We start from the raw sequence: 18,138 nt of genomic DNA, 5'->3' as shown, positions 1-18,138 counted from the left end.
TTAGCTTTGGGGTACGATGCTGGTCTAACAAGCTAGTCCTCGTATGTTCGAATCTCGGCTGTGCTGCTATAGAGTCAGTAGGATCGTTGCACTAGCCCCGTAATTTTCCTGTACTCTAATAACTCTCAACAGGATGTTTATACCCATGGCTTTGCTTTTTTTGCCAAAAACATTGCATTATGGACTTTTTCGTATCTAGGATGGCACACAGTCAAATGCAAAGTAATTCTAGTAATTACTTTATGGTGCAATGCAGTAAATCCTGGGTATACAGTGTCTTCAAAGACAAGGTGTAACTTTCGCAATTTTTGACGTAGGACTACGTCTTTGTTTACTATACCGGATAGCATTTTGTCAAAGCTAAAATAGAGGTATAACGTTTGAATATTTGCTTTTTCTTTGTCGTTTACTACTTTTTAACCAAATGATGCTATGAGAAACGTCTTGTAATAAAATTCATGGTCTGGTTAGTGAAATTGGTATCGAATTGGTTGACGTCTTATATTATAGCATTTTCATTTTCACATGGCAGCTTAGAGCAAAACAAGTGTATACTTATATTTTTACAGTTGTGGACGTGATCGCTTTCATCCCACCAGATTGATGTTTCAGCACGTAATACGATCTCAGTATTGTCGCTCTTCGTCGGCTGTTGTCGTTCTTAATTTACATACACAGTCTTAATAGCATTAAACTTGTTGATTTAATTCAGTAGACGGTTTGGCCTGTGACGATGTTGGCACTGTAATAATGTATTACTTGAATCAGATATAAGAGCTTCCCATTGTAATGTATCCAACGTATCGCATTCATTATGCCTTGGGGTGTTACAAATTGTTTTCTTTCTTGCATAAATTAAAAATTATTACATCAAGATTATTTTTATTTTCTTCGCCAACTGCTCACTATTAATAGTTAAACTAATTGGACAAATGCAGTAAACCAAGCAACACTAAATAAGCTACGAACTTCAGGCTCTAAACATAATTAGCAAAATAATGTTTTATATCACGTATTTCGCATACAGCAATCTCCGACGTTTCATCCGAAAGAAGACATTTTATAGCAAAACTAATCCGAAGCGACGATCGTCGTCACTGCGGTTGCGGCTCGATCTTTGCCAACATCCAAATGAACCAGATTTTATTTATAGATTCGTCGCGTTGGCCGAACGCTGCAGCAACTCTCAGGGGGAGAAATTCACTTTAATTAGTGCACCCAAGCGGAAATAATCACGACCGATTTGTAAAAAGAAACACTAACTGCAGCACTATTGCGCCGACGAGCATGACAGTTCGAAATAAGTTGACATTCAAATCAAACCCCAGACTGCGGTTCGGGCGAAACTAGCAAAATTCGACGGGTTTGTGTATATATGAAAGACCTTTCTCGGGAATCACCAACATCTGGCCCCGAGGAAAATTGCCTTCACAGCTTGAATTCGAACACCAAATCATATGTTCGAAATTTATTTTACACTTCCTCATTCAATTCGGAACGTAAGGAGAAGTATGGGATGGGATGGGGCACCAAAAAAAAAAGAACAAAAATACACATGTTGCTGAAGTTTATGGCAATAAAAAGTGTTTTTTCATCGTTTATTTACATACATACCATCAATTCGCTGGCAGTTTCTATATTCCGGCTGGGACCATTGCGCGTTACCCGTCGGAGTTAGTGCCCTCCACGGGAGAAGCCCCGTAGATCACGGCGACGTTGTGCGCTGTTGCTTGCCACGTTGCAATATATATGTGTACATGTATGCTGTATGTATGCCGGTGTACAACCAAATTGAGTTGAAATAATACTATGATGCCCAGACGAGTTAGCGATAGAAATGCAAAAATGGCAATCGAAACCGATTTCCATTTGATGATTTGTTTACGTTTTTTTCTGTACCTTATTCGTCGTATTATTTACCTTTCTAATATCAGGTAATCAATTGTTAAATTTTTAGCAAAATGCATTAATCTAATGGAAAAACAATTGTGCGATTGTCTCTCATTTTCATTCCCTTTAATTTTTACAGTATCGTTAATACTTTGGGTCCTCACCGAGTAAGAATACATTTAATATCTCTAAAATGAAAGTGGTTGTAAATTATCAACACCGAAACCGAACGTGTTGATTACCGCACATGTACGAGTGCTTTCACGATAATGAAAACCGCTCTTCCGGTGGTGTGCGAAGCGCACTTTTATAAATTAAGCACACCTGAAATATGTTTTCGCTTCGAATGGTTGTTCCTTCCAAGTTAAAAGTGAAATAGTTCACTTAACTGGCACCGAACGTCTAGACAGGCCGCCTTTCAAATCAGAAACGCCATGCTCGAAAGAATACGCAACCTAAGAACTTTGCTGACAGGATTGTTCAAAATGTTCTGCACATTTCCCCCGGACATCGTTGGAAAAAGTCCATCCACGTTCTAATTGGATTATTCCGCAAAATGAAAATTATTCAAAACACAATAAACATGGTAAAGTGGCGGAAAACTTTGGCTCCCGCTACTTGGGCGTTTCCGATAAACTTTTAATCTTATTTAGCAAGGGAACCAACAGAGAGCCCACCCATCCCACTCCGGAACAACAGGTGAACAACGGCGCTATCTTGTCATTCAATCATCGGTTTGCCCGAATGGAAATATTGCCGGCCTGGGTAAGTCGAAGCAAAAAGGAAACAAATTTTCCAACATTTTTTTGCTTCTTCCTCTCCCATGAACTGCGCGTGATGACGTGATCGGGTGCGTGAGGAGAGGTGCCAGCTGATGGAAATATGTAAATAAAACGAGAATATGCTTTGCTTTTCGCTTTTCATGAAGCTCGCCTCCCCCTCCCCCTCATTCCACTAACCCCACTGAAAACCCCAAGTAAAGGACAGACAGAAAATGGAAAAGCAGCACGCGGGGCAAAGCGTGAGTAGATAACTCAACGAACGCGAGCAAACGAACCGATGGACGATCGAAAAAATAAATACCCAACTGCAATTACAAACCGCACGAAAATGAGCTACGCTGCTGGAAAAGTTGTTGTTTTTCGATTATCTGATGATGATGAGATGGATCTGCTGAAAGTGCTGTCGGCTAGCGTGCTGACAGAGTGATTGCTGAAACCCCGCAGAGGGCGGGTGCCGATCAAACCCGCTGCTGCTGGTGCTTCTGCTGGTGCACAAAGACGCATTTTGTCACATCAATCGATACCAATGCAATGCAATGGAACTGGGCAACCGGGGGCCGAAAGTATGTCGTTCAGCTCTTTCATAATAGCTGTTAATGTCTTCATTTGTTCGGCAAGATTGCGTGCTGCTCGAACTCGAACCACAGCAGTTATTGATGTTAGGTCTGAGATTACGATGTGTAGTAACTTAGCCGGTATTTTAATAATTAAAGCTAATGAAAATTGGTATGTTTAAAAAGACCTTCGATATTATTTACTTTTGTAATTATCGACTATTGCGTGAGATTATTCGGGTAATTTAAATTGAAGCGGAAAGAACCGAATTAAAGTAAAAATTTAAATCAAATTTAATCTGGTTAATTTAAACTGATCAGTTTTTGGACTCGTTCAAAGCTCGCTTCGATTGTTGATTTTATATCAAATTTCAAAAACAACTTAATATAGTGTGCAAAATCTCGACTCTTCTAAGATCTATTAAAATTAAAATAACAATACCAGGTGACACGGTCAGCACATGCCTTCTGAAGAGGATATGTTCACATCTTATTCTGTTGTGTTTTTTAACGATCAACGTGATCAACGAGAGAATGTATCCGAAGCAGCTATTCTCTGGGATTCCTCACGTAGGAATCGGTTATAGAAATTCTACATAAGATTCGAACAGAATGCTTTGCTTATAGAACTAGAATCCACATATCTATAACTCGGTAAAGGAATCCCCTTTACTATCAAATAGGAATCCTCGGGATTCTGAAACAGAAATCTAGTATGTGTTAGTATGGATATCTGCAAAAAGCCACTTGGAGATCACCTGACCAACGTACCATGCACCAGATTAACCACCAGATTCTCACAGACGACCGGTTCTTCTATAACATCACTAACATACGTTCCCTACGGGGTGCGGATATTTACTCGCCTAGTAGCAATACATGTGCGCTAAAAACTGTCAACCGTATCCCAGACAAGTAAAAGCCGTCCCCATCGGTTGAACATTATTTACTTATTTAGGTGGCTTGACGTCCTAAGATAAAGCCTGTTGAACAAAGTTTCTCCATGTAACTCGGTTGAGGGCTACCGCTCTCCAATTCCTCGGACACCGAGTACTCTCCGCCAGATCTCGCTTCACCTGGTCTAACCATCTTGCTTGCTGCGCTCCTGGTCGTCTTGTTCCCACCGGATTTGAGGCGAACACCATCTTTGCAGGGTAGTTGTCTGGAATTCTTGCAACATGTCCTGCCCATCGTATCCGTCCAGCTTTAGCCACCTTTTGGAAACTGGGTTTGCCACAGAGCTGTGCGAGTTCATGGTTCATCCTCCGCCTCCATACTCCGTTCTCCTATACGCCGCCGAAAATCGTTCTTAGCACTCGTCGTTCAAAAACGACGTGTTTCATGCCCGTAGAGAACAAGCGGTCTAATAAGTGTCTTGTACAGGGTGAACTTTGTACGGGGACTTAGTCTGCTCGACCGCAATTGCTTGTGAAGCCCATAGTAAGCACGACATCCGCTGATAATAAGCCTCCGAATCTCACGGCTGGTATCATTGTCCGCTGTTACCAGTGAGCCAAGGTAGACAAATTCGTCGACTACCTCAAACTCATCGCCGTGGATCAATATACTACTGCCCAAGCGGCGTCGTTCGGCCTCGGTTCCGCTGGCCAGCATGTACTTTGTTTTAAACGTATTTACCTTTAACTCAATCTTTGCTGCTTCGCGCTTTAGTCTGGTGTACTGTTGAGCCACCACCACAGATGTTCTGCCGATAATATCCATGTCATCGGTAAAGCAGACGAATTGACTAGATTTGTTGAATATCGTGCCCCGCGTTTTGATATCCGCTCGGTTCATAACACCTTGTAGCGCTATGTTGAACAGCAGGCATGAAAGACCATCACCTTGACGAAGCCCTCTGTGTGATTCGAATGAACTTGACAATCCACCCGAAATCCGAACACAGTACTGTGTACCATCCATCGTAGATTTAATTAGTTTGACGAGCTTTCTGGGGAAGCTGTTCTCGTCCATGATTTTCCACAACTCTTCCCGGTCGATGGTATCATATGCGGCTTTGAAGTCAACGAACAAATGATGCGTGGAAACTCTGTATTCACGGCTCTTTTGGAGGATTTGCCGCAGTGTAAATATTTGATCCGTTGTAGACCGACCTTCGACGAAGCCGGCTTAATGAGTTCCCACAAATCTGTTCGCAATTGGTGATAGTCGGCGGAAAATGATTTGGGACAGCACTTTATAGGCGGCATTGAGAACACAGTCCAACTAGTCGCCCTTTTTATAGATCGGGCAGATAATTCCATCTTTCCACACCTCCGGTAGCTGTAACCCAAACCCAAATTCAAACAATTAGCCGGTGCATACAAACGGCCAGCTTTTCTGGCCCCATTTTAATAAGCTCCGCTCCGATACAATCTTTCCCAGCTGACTTTCTGTTCTTTAGCTGCACGATGGACTCCTCAACTTCACCTATCGTTGGGGCTGGCACCTCTTCCCCGTTTGTTGCACCGTTGAAATCGCTTTCCCCGCCTGTCCGCCATTCAGGTGGTCGTCGAAGTGCTGCTTCCTATCGGTCACCTCACGATCGTCCGTCAAAATACTGCCGGTCTTATCCCGACACACTTCGGCTCGCGGCACAAAGCCTTTACGGGATCCGTTTAGTTTCTGATAGAATTTTCGCGTTTCCTGAGAACGATACAGTCGCTCTAACTCTGCATATTCCTGCTCTTCCACGTAACGCTTTTTCTCCCGAAAGATTTGGTTTCGCTACATCTTCTGTTTGTGTGTTTCCACGTTCTGACGTGTAACACTGCGTATCTTGGCCGCCCGCGCAGCGTTCTCCTCATCCATCACCCTTCTACATCCATCGTCAAACCAATCGTTCCGCTGATTCCGGGCCACATGCCCGATGGAGCTCTTCGCTACACTGCTGATGGCTGTTTTGATAGTGTCCCAATAGTCCTCGAGAGGGGCTTCGTCCAGCTCGTCCTCTTCCGGCAGCGCAGCTTCGAGTGAATGCGCGTAGTTTGCGGCGACGTCTGGCTGCTTCAGCAGCGCGAGATCTAACCGAGGCTGGCGTCGGTAACGAATGTTGTTCACAACGGAGAGTCTTGGGCGCATCTTAACCATCACTAGATAGTGGTCCAAGTCAACGTTAGCGCTTCGACAGGATCTGACGTCGATAATGTCTGAGAAGTGCCGACTGTCGATAAAAACGTGGTCGATCTAATATTTTTTGAAACGATGGTTCTACAATTGATGAAGGGACGGTAGGGAAAGAAATGAAAATTTTTTGGTGAAGGTGGGGAAGAGCAGAAAGGAAGGGGGGGGGGTATTGGTAGCTATGCTTGACAAGTAGTCAAGTCAGTGGTCGTTCTGCGATTCTGTCTGATTTGGTGACCTTCAGGTGTACTTGTGATGGATTCTGTGCTGGAAAAAGGTACTACGAAGTCGATAAGTCTTAGACCCATTTCATTGGTCCGCTGGTGTGCGCTGAAGTTTCCAATCACCGGTTTGTATTCCTCCTCCTGGTCGACCTGAGTATTGAAATCCCCGATGACGATCTTGATATCATGTTTTGGGCAGCGGTCGTATTCACTCTCCAACTGCGCGTAGAATTCATCTTTGTCGTCATCGGTACTTCCCTCACATTCGAGGATTGATTGGCCACCACCCAATCACCCGTTTCCGCATCTCGCCCATCACTATGAAAGCTGTACCCAGTTCGTGTGTGTTGCCGCAGCTCTGGTAGATGGTATGTCCATCTCTGAACGTACGTACCGTTGAGATCTTCCAGAACACCTCCTGCAGCGCAACGACGTCGAACTTGCGGCTCTTCAATACGTCGGAGAGCACTCGAGTGCTCCCTTTGGAGTTGAGAGATCGGCAGTTTCACGTCCCGAGTTTCCAATCCATAGTCCTTTTTCGTCGCGTGGGTCTATTCCGATTGTTCCAGTAAGAATTTCCTTGTTCTTCGTTCCGTGCTTGCAAAGCCTGCTGCACCAACCCTCTAGTTCGCCGGATGGCTAGGGCAAGCTCGAAAGAGCCCTCGTTTCCTGCCAGCATACGACCTTGGCTTCCACCGGGGTTGGTTACCCGATCTCCGCCAAAGTTGCGCGTATCCCGGCTGGTACCACGAGGAGGTAGGAACAGGAGTTGCTGAATAAGGGTTGCGGTTGAACATTAGGCAGCTAGATAACCCGCAATCTACCGATAACTACGCTCGAATCCTGGATGAGGTGCTGTCTTCCGAGGAGTTAGGTGCTTAAAACCTCGAAAACGATTGGAACAGAATATGCTCGGCCATGGGAAAGGCACTAGGTACAGAACTCCGGAGTATGCTAAATGATTAGTTTGATGAGGCATGCAAACAAGAGGTGGCGAGAAAACATTGCTTGGAAAAGTTATCTGAGCATTGCTACTTGATCAAATACCGATGAGCAAGGAACCAGTTGACCACAATCCTTAGGAGTAAAAAGGGTCAAAAGAAGAACAAAGATCGTGAAGAATCAGAACAACTATTCCGAGTTAATGACATGCGCAAATTTTACGAGAAGGTAAACAAACTTGCAAGGGCGACACACCTAAACCTGACATGTGATAGACGATGGTACTCTACTAGCACGGTTGTTACAAAGTAGTTGTGGTAACCGAATTATGACTAATTTCAGTCGTAATTCGGTTGCATCAACTAATTGGACCTAAAGTGTGCTACTTGGGTAATGTCTCAGCACCTGATCTCCAAGTTAATGATAGATTCGGTTGCTGAAGAATAACAAAGCTGCTGGTAAGGACTGCCTACCGACAGAAATTTATAAATATGGTTGAGAAACTGGGTTATGTCAAAGAATTGAGATGAGGAGAAGTTCCTGGAGGAATGAATAGAAAGAGTAGTTTGTCCAATCTACAAAAGGGTGCTCGGCTCGACTGCTGCAACTATCGTGGTAACGCTGGTAAACGGCGCCTACAAGGTACTCTTCTGGACTATGTTACGCCGACTGTCACCGATAGCACTAAATTTCATAAGGAATTATCTGGCTGGCTTCATGGGAACCAAATTATCACCAGTCGATAGAACCTGTAGAAACATCAAGAGTACAACGTACCCATGTATCATATTTTTATTAATTTGAAAGCAGCATACGATACAGTCGATCGAAACTAGTTATGGCAGAAAATGTGCGAACGCGGTTTTACGCATAAACTGACGCGACTGATCAGAGCTACATTGGAAGGAGTGATGTGTTTCGTACGCATCTCGTGGACACACTCATGCAGACTGTACAACATTACTCTTGAGGGGGTTATCCGACGAGCATGGATCGAAACGAGAGACACGAGTTTCGCCAACTTCTAGGCTTTGCAGTTGTTTTTGATATCATAGCTAGAAACCTTGATAACTGTTGAGGATGACGAATTAGAAGTGAAAGATGAGTGTATTTGAGATCGCTGGTGACTGCGGACAACAACACTGGAACTGCTAACGAGGTCCAGCGGCGCAAGCAGCCTTCGCAAAATGCTACGATCAACAAGTATACGGCGTCGTAGAAAGCTGACTTTGTTAGATCGGTAGTTCTTTATAAACTTGAAACCGTGACACTGCTTACGGAGGACATACGTGTTCTGGTTGTGTTCGTACGGAAGGTGCTGCGGACGATTTTTGGCGGAGTACAAACTAAAAGCGGAGAGTGGCAAAGCGTTTTAATCACGAACTATCCTGCAATGCTTAGAGAAATTCCCATCGTATATCTGGCGAAAGTCCGAAGGTTACAGTGGGCTGGACACTTCGTAAGGATGCTCGATGGTATTGTGACGAAAACAGTGCTTTTGAACAACCCCACCGGCACCAGGAACAGAGGGGCTTAACGTGCAAGCTGGCTCAACCAGGTCGAAAGCAATTAGCGACCTCTAAGACGCCTGAGAAATTGGCAACTCCGGCTCGTTACTGCTGCCCACGGCGTTTTCAAAGGCAACGATCAGAAATAATTTCAAGGACTGTATAAATTGGTGACTAAGCCCCGCAAACTGTGACCACATTTAGACCTTAGAATTTCAAGATTCTTAACTCAAATGGCGAAGAAATAAACCGATTTCTTGTCTTGCTTTTCGTTGCTCATCTGTATCGAAATATCACAATAATATTTTCTTTCGCGCTTGAGATGTAAATTGATTAAATACATATCGTTTGGAAGGCATAATTGCTCATAGAATACTTAAAAATTGCATCGGGCTATGATGTTGATTTCCAACTAGTTAAAATTTACAGAATTTCGGAGAGGTTTGGGTCGACGAGTCTGTGAATTATATGATATTTTGTATTTGGACATACTTTATGGATCTCAGGAAACTCCAAGGTTAATTTTCCGATTTTCTCGAACATCGTTTGCTTCTAAAGTTTATAGCTCTTGATTCAAGCGCCGTAGAACAAATGTTCTTTTAATTAAAATTTGAGCAAATTTTCTTCATTCGTACTGTACGAAAGCTAAATAATATTTCACCGCATAACCCCAATTTAATCAGGATAAAGAAAGTTTGCTTTGCAAACATCTCGGCTGCACATTTCTTTGGGAAAACAAGTATACACAGCACTTCAATTTTCCGCTGCGCAAACAACAACAACAACGGCACAAAACACTCTCAAAACTGTCCCCAATTCGATGTGGTGCAAGCTTTTTCGACTTACCGGGTGTGATGTTGCCTCGTGGTTTCGCGCCCAGAATGGCCAAATTCACGTTCGCTTTCCTGCCGTCAATGATAGGATTTGGTTCTTTGCACGCCCGCTCGGCACTCATTCTGTCTCCCATGATGACCTTTTGTTTTCGAGGTGGAAACGAGAAAAAAAATAAAATGCACAAAATTAGAACCAACTGTGTCAATCAGCAGCAGCTCGGCGAAACAAAACCCGCCATTCGAAAAACAAAAAAAAAATAGGCAGGTAGCACAAAGAATACAAAACTTCAAAACATGAAGGCAAAACTTACGAATCCATAACCCCGGCTTTTGTTCGTCGTTCGGTCCGTTATCACGACCGCTTCCTCGATGTCGCCGTACACGGAAAAGTGCTCCCGCAGGCTTTTGTCCGTGGTGTGATACGGCAGGCCGCCGACGAACAGCTTCGTCCAGGTGGTGTCCTTCTGCTGAACGCCGGTGGTGGCCGTCGCCGCCGAGGGCACCAGCGCGAGCGCGTCGGCCGCGTCCTGAGACACTTGCATTAACATTTTTTTGTCTTCCTTTCCGTTTGACTTGCCGCTACTTCACGACGCGGTTGGTTGTTGTGATGTTTGTGTAGAATACCCCACGGGTACTTTGTTAAAGTTTTCTTTTTTCGGTTGATTTTTTTCCGCGATTACTTATTTTTCGCCTTGACAGTTGGCAGTTGTTGGTCGAAATTTTCACTGCACACTTTTTGGCAGCAGCAGCGCTTAAAAAGCAATGCGCGCACTAAACAATTTTTATTTATTAACACAAAATGAACAAAAATCACAGATTGAATTTCTTTCTTTGGCTTTGCATTTGGGAATTGAACTGCGTACTCGCTCACTGGGGAGGGTTATTGATAGTTGTTTTAAGTTTGCTGTTTTAAAAATGATTGTAAAACTGTTTGCTGTTGATATTTTTATCGTGTACTTTGGTTAATAAAACACACATTGGTTGAGATCCGTGTAAATTGCACTGGCTAGAATGAAGAGAAGAAAGAAAGAACACATTAGTTTTGGTCGAATTATGGAGCTTAGCAGGTATTAAATAATTATTTAAATGCTTCGGTCTTTAATATAATAACAAGCCTTTCAAATGTCTGGTCAGCATGTTCCAGTTAAATCAACAAAAAACATCCAAACCTCAATTCCCAATGAAATCATTCCGAACCGAGCTGGTCTGTTCCGGTATCGCATCAACGGCAGCAGAGGGAAGCAATAACTGATGAACTCATTCATGTGTGACCCCGGCAATGAGAACGGCTGGGGTGAGGGATTGCACCCAATTTTCGTTCACCGATAGAATAGGTATTGCGCGTTGCAAGCCAGTCGGAACCAGAATCAACAAAACCAAACAACAGAAACAGAAAAAATACATCCTCTTCAGGTAAAGAGCCGGCGCACTTCTGTACTGGCCAAGCACATAAATTATAACGAGACGCAAGCAGCCTGCCTGCACCGAATGGACGACTCCGTGAATGGGACTAATGAAAAGTACAAGCAGGGAATATGGTATGGAGAAAGAAAAATGTGGTGCAAGTACTGTTCCCTTCCGACATAGCAGCATAGAGCAAATACTCCAAAGTTGTATTCTTCTGCGCCCTATAGAACTGCACAAGCATAGACTAGGCCAGAAATCGTACCATTGGGGATAGCAGGAAAAGCTGCTGACAGTCCATCCAGCTCAAACCAAATATAGGACCCACTCCAGGATACCGGCGTTGTTGGTTGCTGCTGGTGCACAGTGGGTTGAATTCGAGTGGTTTGTGTGAGAAAAAAAAAATCGATAAAATTTACGAACACTTGAACTGGAGGATCAGAAAAATACTCGCTAAATAAATGGAACAGATTTCATTTCGATAATATCATAATCTGTAGTTTGAATAGAGTAATTAAGAATTTACAGCCTGTGTTTCACCATTTGCAGCAATTGACTTCATACATATTCATTGTTCAATTGTGTTCATTGCACAAAAGAAAACCAATTATGTCATAATAAGGGATGGATCAATAAGAATAAAAAACGGGACGTATTTCTAAATATTTTCAACGAGCTTTATGGAAAAGAGTGTCAAAATACTACTCATGACGAATTATGTTAAGTACACAAATTCAAAACTCTTACTAGTGATATAATATCACTGATATTACCGATTGCAGGCGTTGAAAAAATCTATAACTTTGACCTCAGTGGCATCTCCAAAAATTAAAAACTTCGCCCATAAAACCATGTAAAACGCACGTAAATAAACTGCAAGTATAAGAAAACCGCGTTAATTTAAAGCTCGCGTTAAGAATGACTGACATTTCATTGTTGACAAGATCACGCATTTTGTGATCTGATGCTATTTTAGCATAATAATATGAGGCATGGAATAGAAGATATGAAATGCGGAAGGCAAATGAGGAAGCGTCCAACATAGCTCTAGCCACCTCAAGCCCCTACCTAGCACCTCCACATGGCCATACCCGGTAATGCTCTACTGAGCAGCTAAGCTAAGAGGTGCGATGCTACGTGTTTTCTTTTGTGGAAGCTAAATTATCGTGGAAAACTTCCTAATAGTCCTAGCTTCGGCCGGGCATATACGAAAATTGGAACGATAGAGAGAAAACCACCTTATAAAGAGCGTACTGTCGGTACTGTAATCCGTCCTTACCCGCTGTCGCTTCACACTGAGTGTGACCACCCAGTTAGCTTCGAGGTACGATGTTGGTCTAACAAACCAGTCGTCGTATGTTCGAATCTCCGCTAGGCGGTGCTGCTAGATAGAGTTGCTGAGATCTTTGCACTAGTCCCGTGACTGTGCTGTTCTCTAACAATTGGTCGCGAAGCCCGTTGATAAAGAAGGGTCAAGTCTTAGAAAGACGTTTAAGCCCAAGGCTTTGCTTTAAATAGGGCTAGTAATGGTCAGTTCTGTCATTATCGTTTGACAGTAACGAAAAAAAAGTCATGCCACATGTCAATTATGAAAATCCACTAAACAAAATTAAACGAAATGCGGCATTTTTTAGCAGACTTGTGAATGCATAAAGGGCGTCAGTAGCGGTACTTAAATTTTGTGCGCCGATTATAACTAGCACGCACTTGGTTTAGGTGCATTTTTCCAGCTCTTGTCAGAAACGAACCTGAAACTGCACGTTGGCGCCAACTTCTTCTATTTAGAGTGGTATGTTTGGAACGCACCGTGCGGCACCGAGCCAAAGAACGATAACCAAACACACGCGCACTTTATTCAGTCTCGTTTTCTTTTCGTTTTTTGCAATCTATAACCTGATAGACCTGATAGAGAGAACGGAAACATGTAGGTTCTCTGGTACGGTAACCACAGCTCGGCGTTCGGGTGTTGGCTTTCCCCAGCTAGCATTTTCATATGTATAAAAAAGGTAAAAATCAGCATTACGTACAGATATACATACATACTAAATAAATCGTATTTCTTGCGCAAAATTGGCATATCCGTACTATTTTGGAGGCGATATACTGCCCATAAATGCATAACAGTCTCATCTGACTTTTCACCACTTTTGAGATAAACCTGGGAATCATCTTCTTTCAATATTTCAAACAAAAAAGTTATGTTTGTTCCCAAGATGTTGAAAAAAATATCAAACTATGTCAGTCCCATATTACAAATAAACGCATAACAGTCACAGTAGTAAAAATATATCAATAAGCATCTGTTTTTTGGAAATGCCTGGACCGATTCGACTGCATCAACTGCCAAACGGAAGATTTTATGGACTAGAAGAACACTATTGCTGAGAATTAGGATCGGATGTACGATTCCACAGTTACAGTGGGAACAAGTTCCGGAATATACTTGAACATAGAAGCACCTTGAATCACAACAAACCTATCATGTGACACCTATAAATACACGGATTTGCAAATCTAGGCTATTGGTAGTCGTATAAAGTGTTCAAGGCGTCATTGGCCACATCTAAACATGTCCGTGAATATTCCAGATACCTCTACGGGGATCAGTTTCTGTATTTAACTAAAATACAACATGTGACATCTTTAAGTCGCTACTCGAAATTGCAAAACTAGTTTAAAATAGTTCATTTGTTGTCACATATAGTGTCCAGGAACACATTGGTCATACTCGGACACGTTCTGGGAGTGTTCCGGACACACAGGAAAGCGACCAGCGACCAGTGTCAAACAAACCCCATCATGCGACCTCATTATAAACTCAAGATAACAAATTACAATAAAAAGGAGAAAAGGCCAGGAAGAGATTTGAGTCAAAAAGGACATTTTGCACAATTAAATCGAACGAACAACAATGACACGTGGTCTTGAAAATAATGCCGAGTCACCGACAACGCAAGGTTCAAGGCATGCTGTGCCTGTGACTGTTATGCGTTTATTCTTGCTTATTCAAGCACAAATAAACGCATGTCAGTAACTTCGGCAGGTTTTCTAAGTTTTGGAACAAATTTTAGGTCACTTGTGAACAAATTGTTTGTAAAAGTATTCTGTTATGCACATTCAAGTGATTTTATGACGATTTGGACGATTTGTTTCCAAAATCGATTCAATATTAAAGAAAAATTGTCGTGGCTTCAACAGCGTTTTTCGTAGTTGCACGTTTTTGCAGATGTGACTGTCTTCCATTTATGGGCAGTATACGTGAATACGAATAATTTTAGGCGTTACGACTATGTAAGGATTTATATACGATAATACCCGATTAAACGCGAGTCGCTCCGTACTACTCTACGATTTTGTGCTGAAAATCGTATGTATGTCAGTCATTATCATTATATACGACAGAAAATCAACTTGATCCCACTTTATCCAGCTTTAGTTACGATTTCGAGTTTGTTAGGAGATATTTACGATAGTTTTCGTACATTGATATACGAGTTGATGCTAGCTGGGTCGCTGGTGGCTTGCTAGTACGTTGCGGCGATACTGGGTCAATATTTAAAAATTGCGGTGCATACAAGTGTAGATATGCACCGCGTGGCTCCAAGCGGCGCTTATAACAAGTAGGTTTTTGAGCAGTGCAGTAGGAGCTACGCAACAAAATCAACCAATCAGTAACCTGTAAATCAGTCCAAAGGTTACAAACAAACTTGAATAAAGTGGAACGACTTTTGGACAAGACGTAAGTACAATTCTGAAACGATGAATTAGTTGATTATCTACATCAAATAAACATATGTAACAATTTAAAAATATGTGGCGTGTCCGATAGAACATAAATCATGAGAAATTATTCATGCAAGAATAATTACAATTAATAGTTAGAAAATATTAAATGAATGTTATTTTAGTTTTAAGCTGGAATCACACTGACCGTCAGCAAAAATCATCGGCAACGTATCGTAACGGAACGTCAGTGATGGTTGCATGCAATTTCACGAGTGCCTTAACGTTCCGTGTTGTGATGTTCCGAACGCGTGTGAATGCGCACATTGAAAATGCATGCGACCGTCACTGACGGTCCGTGACGATACGTTGCCGATGATGTTCGCTGACGGTCCGTGTGATTCCAGCTTTAAGCTGCAAAAAAGGCTACTCTAATAATCTAGTCCGTTTACTCCCTGATCATAAATACAGGAAATCCCTGAATAGGCGATAAGCGGTGTTATACGTCCATCGTGATTTCTCAGTTGTCCTTCTGTTTTTGTTCAACAGACTTCGCTGCCAGATATTAGAGTACATGACAATTGCAAGACTAATGCTACGATCCTATCGACTCTAAAAGCCGCTCCCTGCTGAGATTCGAATATACGACGACTAAGTTGTTAGACTAGTGTCGTACCTCTAAGCGAGCTGGGAGGCTCTGATCGGTCGAAAACATTTATTATTTTTCACTGATCTTTTCGCAGCTTTCAATAAATTAAATCGTCGAATTACCATTGCCAAACTAGATTAGCTTAGCATAGGTGGCCCGTTGATCCATTGGTTCCGCTCGTACCCCATCGCCACCTAAAGGTGAATATCGACTGCCATCTCTCAGGATCGTTCCCTGCTCATTCAGGAATCCCACAAGGCAGCCATCTCAGCCTTTTGGTATTCCTTATCTACTTTAACGACGTCTACTTCCTGCTTAAAGGTCCGCGACTCTTATTTGCAGACGATTTTAAGTTGTACTCAAAAGTTGAGAATCTGTCCGATGCGGCAGGGAGGAATTTTCGATCTTTGCGAAATGGTGTGTCGACAACCACATGCTGCTAAATCCCATCAAGTGCGAAATCGTCACATTTTGTAAAAAGTTGAGCCCGTTCGCCTTTGCCCAAATAAGCCATTACATAGCGAAAACTGCGTCAAGAATTTAGGAGTACTGCTCGATTCCAAACTTACTTTCAAACAGCACAACGAGTTCATCATCAACAAGGGCTGCGGAAACCTTGGGTTAAACATGCGCATCGGTAAGAACCAGTGTTGCGAAGCCCACACTCGTGTGGTCTAATTTTCTTACACACACGTACTCATTCTAACGAACACGCCGGCAGAAGCATCCCTTTAAAACTTCCGTTCTTGTTTCTTCATGCACCGCAACGAGTTTTTGCGACTGTGTTCTTAGCTAACAGCTACAGTCGTCGCTCGTCGTTCGCCGTTGAAGCTCGATCTGCTGATACCGATTACTCACGACGGCTCGTACTCCCGCCCGTGAGTAGAATCGAGGGCAAAGATGAAGAAGAAGAAGAAAAAGTAATGCAAAATTTGCATCCCAGTGCGTCACCAGCCTCACGGGTAGTTGATTCCCCAGGAGCTTTTTGCCTCGGGAATAAGCTATGCAGGAAGACGATGGGAGGATGTGCTTGCGCGAATGTGTGGGTAGCAGAATGTCTGCACACAGCACCGGCGGCTGTTTCTTTTACGCCTGCGTGTGCAGCGTAAACGTTGAATGCTATGTTTCTCATATTCATTCGTGAGTGAGTAGGCATGGTTGACCTCTCACTCGATTCGCAACATTGGTAAGAACTTCAATGATGTTTAGGGGAAACAAGGGAGACTTGATCCCCATTTTGTTTTTTGTATATTTCTCAAAAGTCTACTAGAAAAAAAAACCTGGGTTTTCAATTTTTCGGCAATTTACAATACAGCTTACTACCTAAAATTTATCAGTTAGTGATACGTAGCGCTAAACAAAAGATATGAGATATTTTGGAAAGTACAGAAAATTGTACATATTCAAAATATGCGGGAGACTTGATCCCCTGTTTAGGCACAATTGATCCATTTGCAAATATATATTTTTAAAGCTCAACTATCATTTGGAAGTTTTATTAAAATAGGCCTAGTTCATATAGTATCATTATTTAGTGTATAACAGTTTAATTCAAAAGTATAAAAAGTATTTAGAAATCGTTAAGTGCATCGATCTGTAAAAGTATAGCTTTGGACATCTTTTATAATTTGAGACGAGAACTTTTTCGTTGGGTTTTAATTTTTGAAGCATTATATTTTTCCTGTTTAATAATCAGAGCAGCCTCCAGCTTCTATTTCGTTGGTGCATCTGTAAGGATGTGTATCTCCTCGTTTTCATACTCTTCGCATGTTTTTACGTGGTGATGCCTTTGGTAATAGTTTTATATTTACAGGTGTTTTGATAATTGTATTGTTGGGAATCATCGATTTTGGTACCTGATTAATAGAATTCTTCAAAGAAGATGAGCTGTTTTGTTCAGATGAATTCTTTGTCCGAGCAGTCTTTCTTCATCCTTGGAAAATGCACAGGTTGCTCCTCCGTAGTCCGGTTGGTAAATGATCTTTCCAGAAGCATTTTTTCGCTTTCTCACATATCGCTTAAGTGTCATTACAATCAAATTGAACATTTTTGCGGTCGTTCTGACCGGATTTCCAGACTATTCGTGATTTTTACATAACGAATGTTTACGACATGGAAAATTGTTCATTTTATTATTTACGACATAACGGCCTCCAAGCTCTTCACTACCTAACAAAAGGATCAAGTGTCACTGAAATTATGTGGATCAAGTGTACCTGTCGTAGTAAGTTTTACTGAAAATTAATTTTGTAAAATATACACAAGTTTTATTGTAAAATGTATACAGCATCAATGAATAAACATGTTTAGCTAATTTTTTGTTTGAAAAGTAATTCAAAAATTTCAAGGCAGTTTTCCGTAGCCAAAAAGTTGGACTTCACTAAAAAAAGAAGTATAGAGAATTATTCCGTTGCAAATCTTATTATATTATATTTTCCTTGCAATGTAAAAATTTATTACATTTTTGTTTTGCAATTTTGTTAGTTGAATGAAATGTACAACTTTG

General features: G+C 42.0%; 1 protein-coding gene across 1 annotated transcript in view; it reads right to left on the bottom strand.

Moving 5' to 3' along the window:
* The window catches only part of LOC128737403 (RNA-binding protein 24-B-like), a 51,574-nt gene extending 41,170 nt beyond the window's left edge, over positions 1–10,404 (bottom strand). The window contains exons 1-2 of the mRNA XM_053832033.1: positions 10,168–10,404; positions 9,870–9,996 (exon numbers count right to left, since the gene is read on the bottom strand). Of these exons, the coding sequence (XP_053688008.1) occupies positions 9,870–9,996; positions 10,168–10,404 (364 nt within the window). The remainder of the gene's footprint in view (positions 1–9,869; positions 9,997–10,167) is intronic.
* Positions 10,405–18,138: the final 7,734 nt, after the last annotated feature.

This window comes from Sabethes cyaneus, chromosome 2, assembly GCF_943734655.1.
Source record: "Sabethes cyaneus chromosome 2, idSabCyanKW18_F2, whole genome shotgun sequence".
NCBI lineage: Eukaryota > Metazoa > Arthropoda > Insecta > Diptera > Culicidae > Sabethes > Sabethes cyaneus.
Note: the sequence above shows the minus strand (reverse complement) of the source record. Positions and strands in the feature narration are given on the sequence as shown.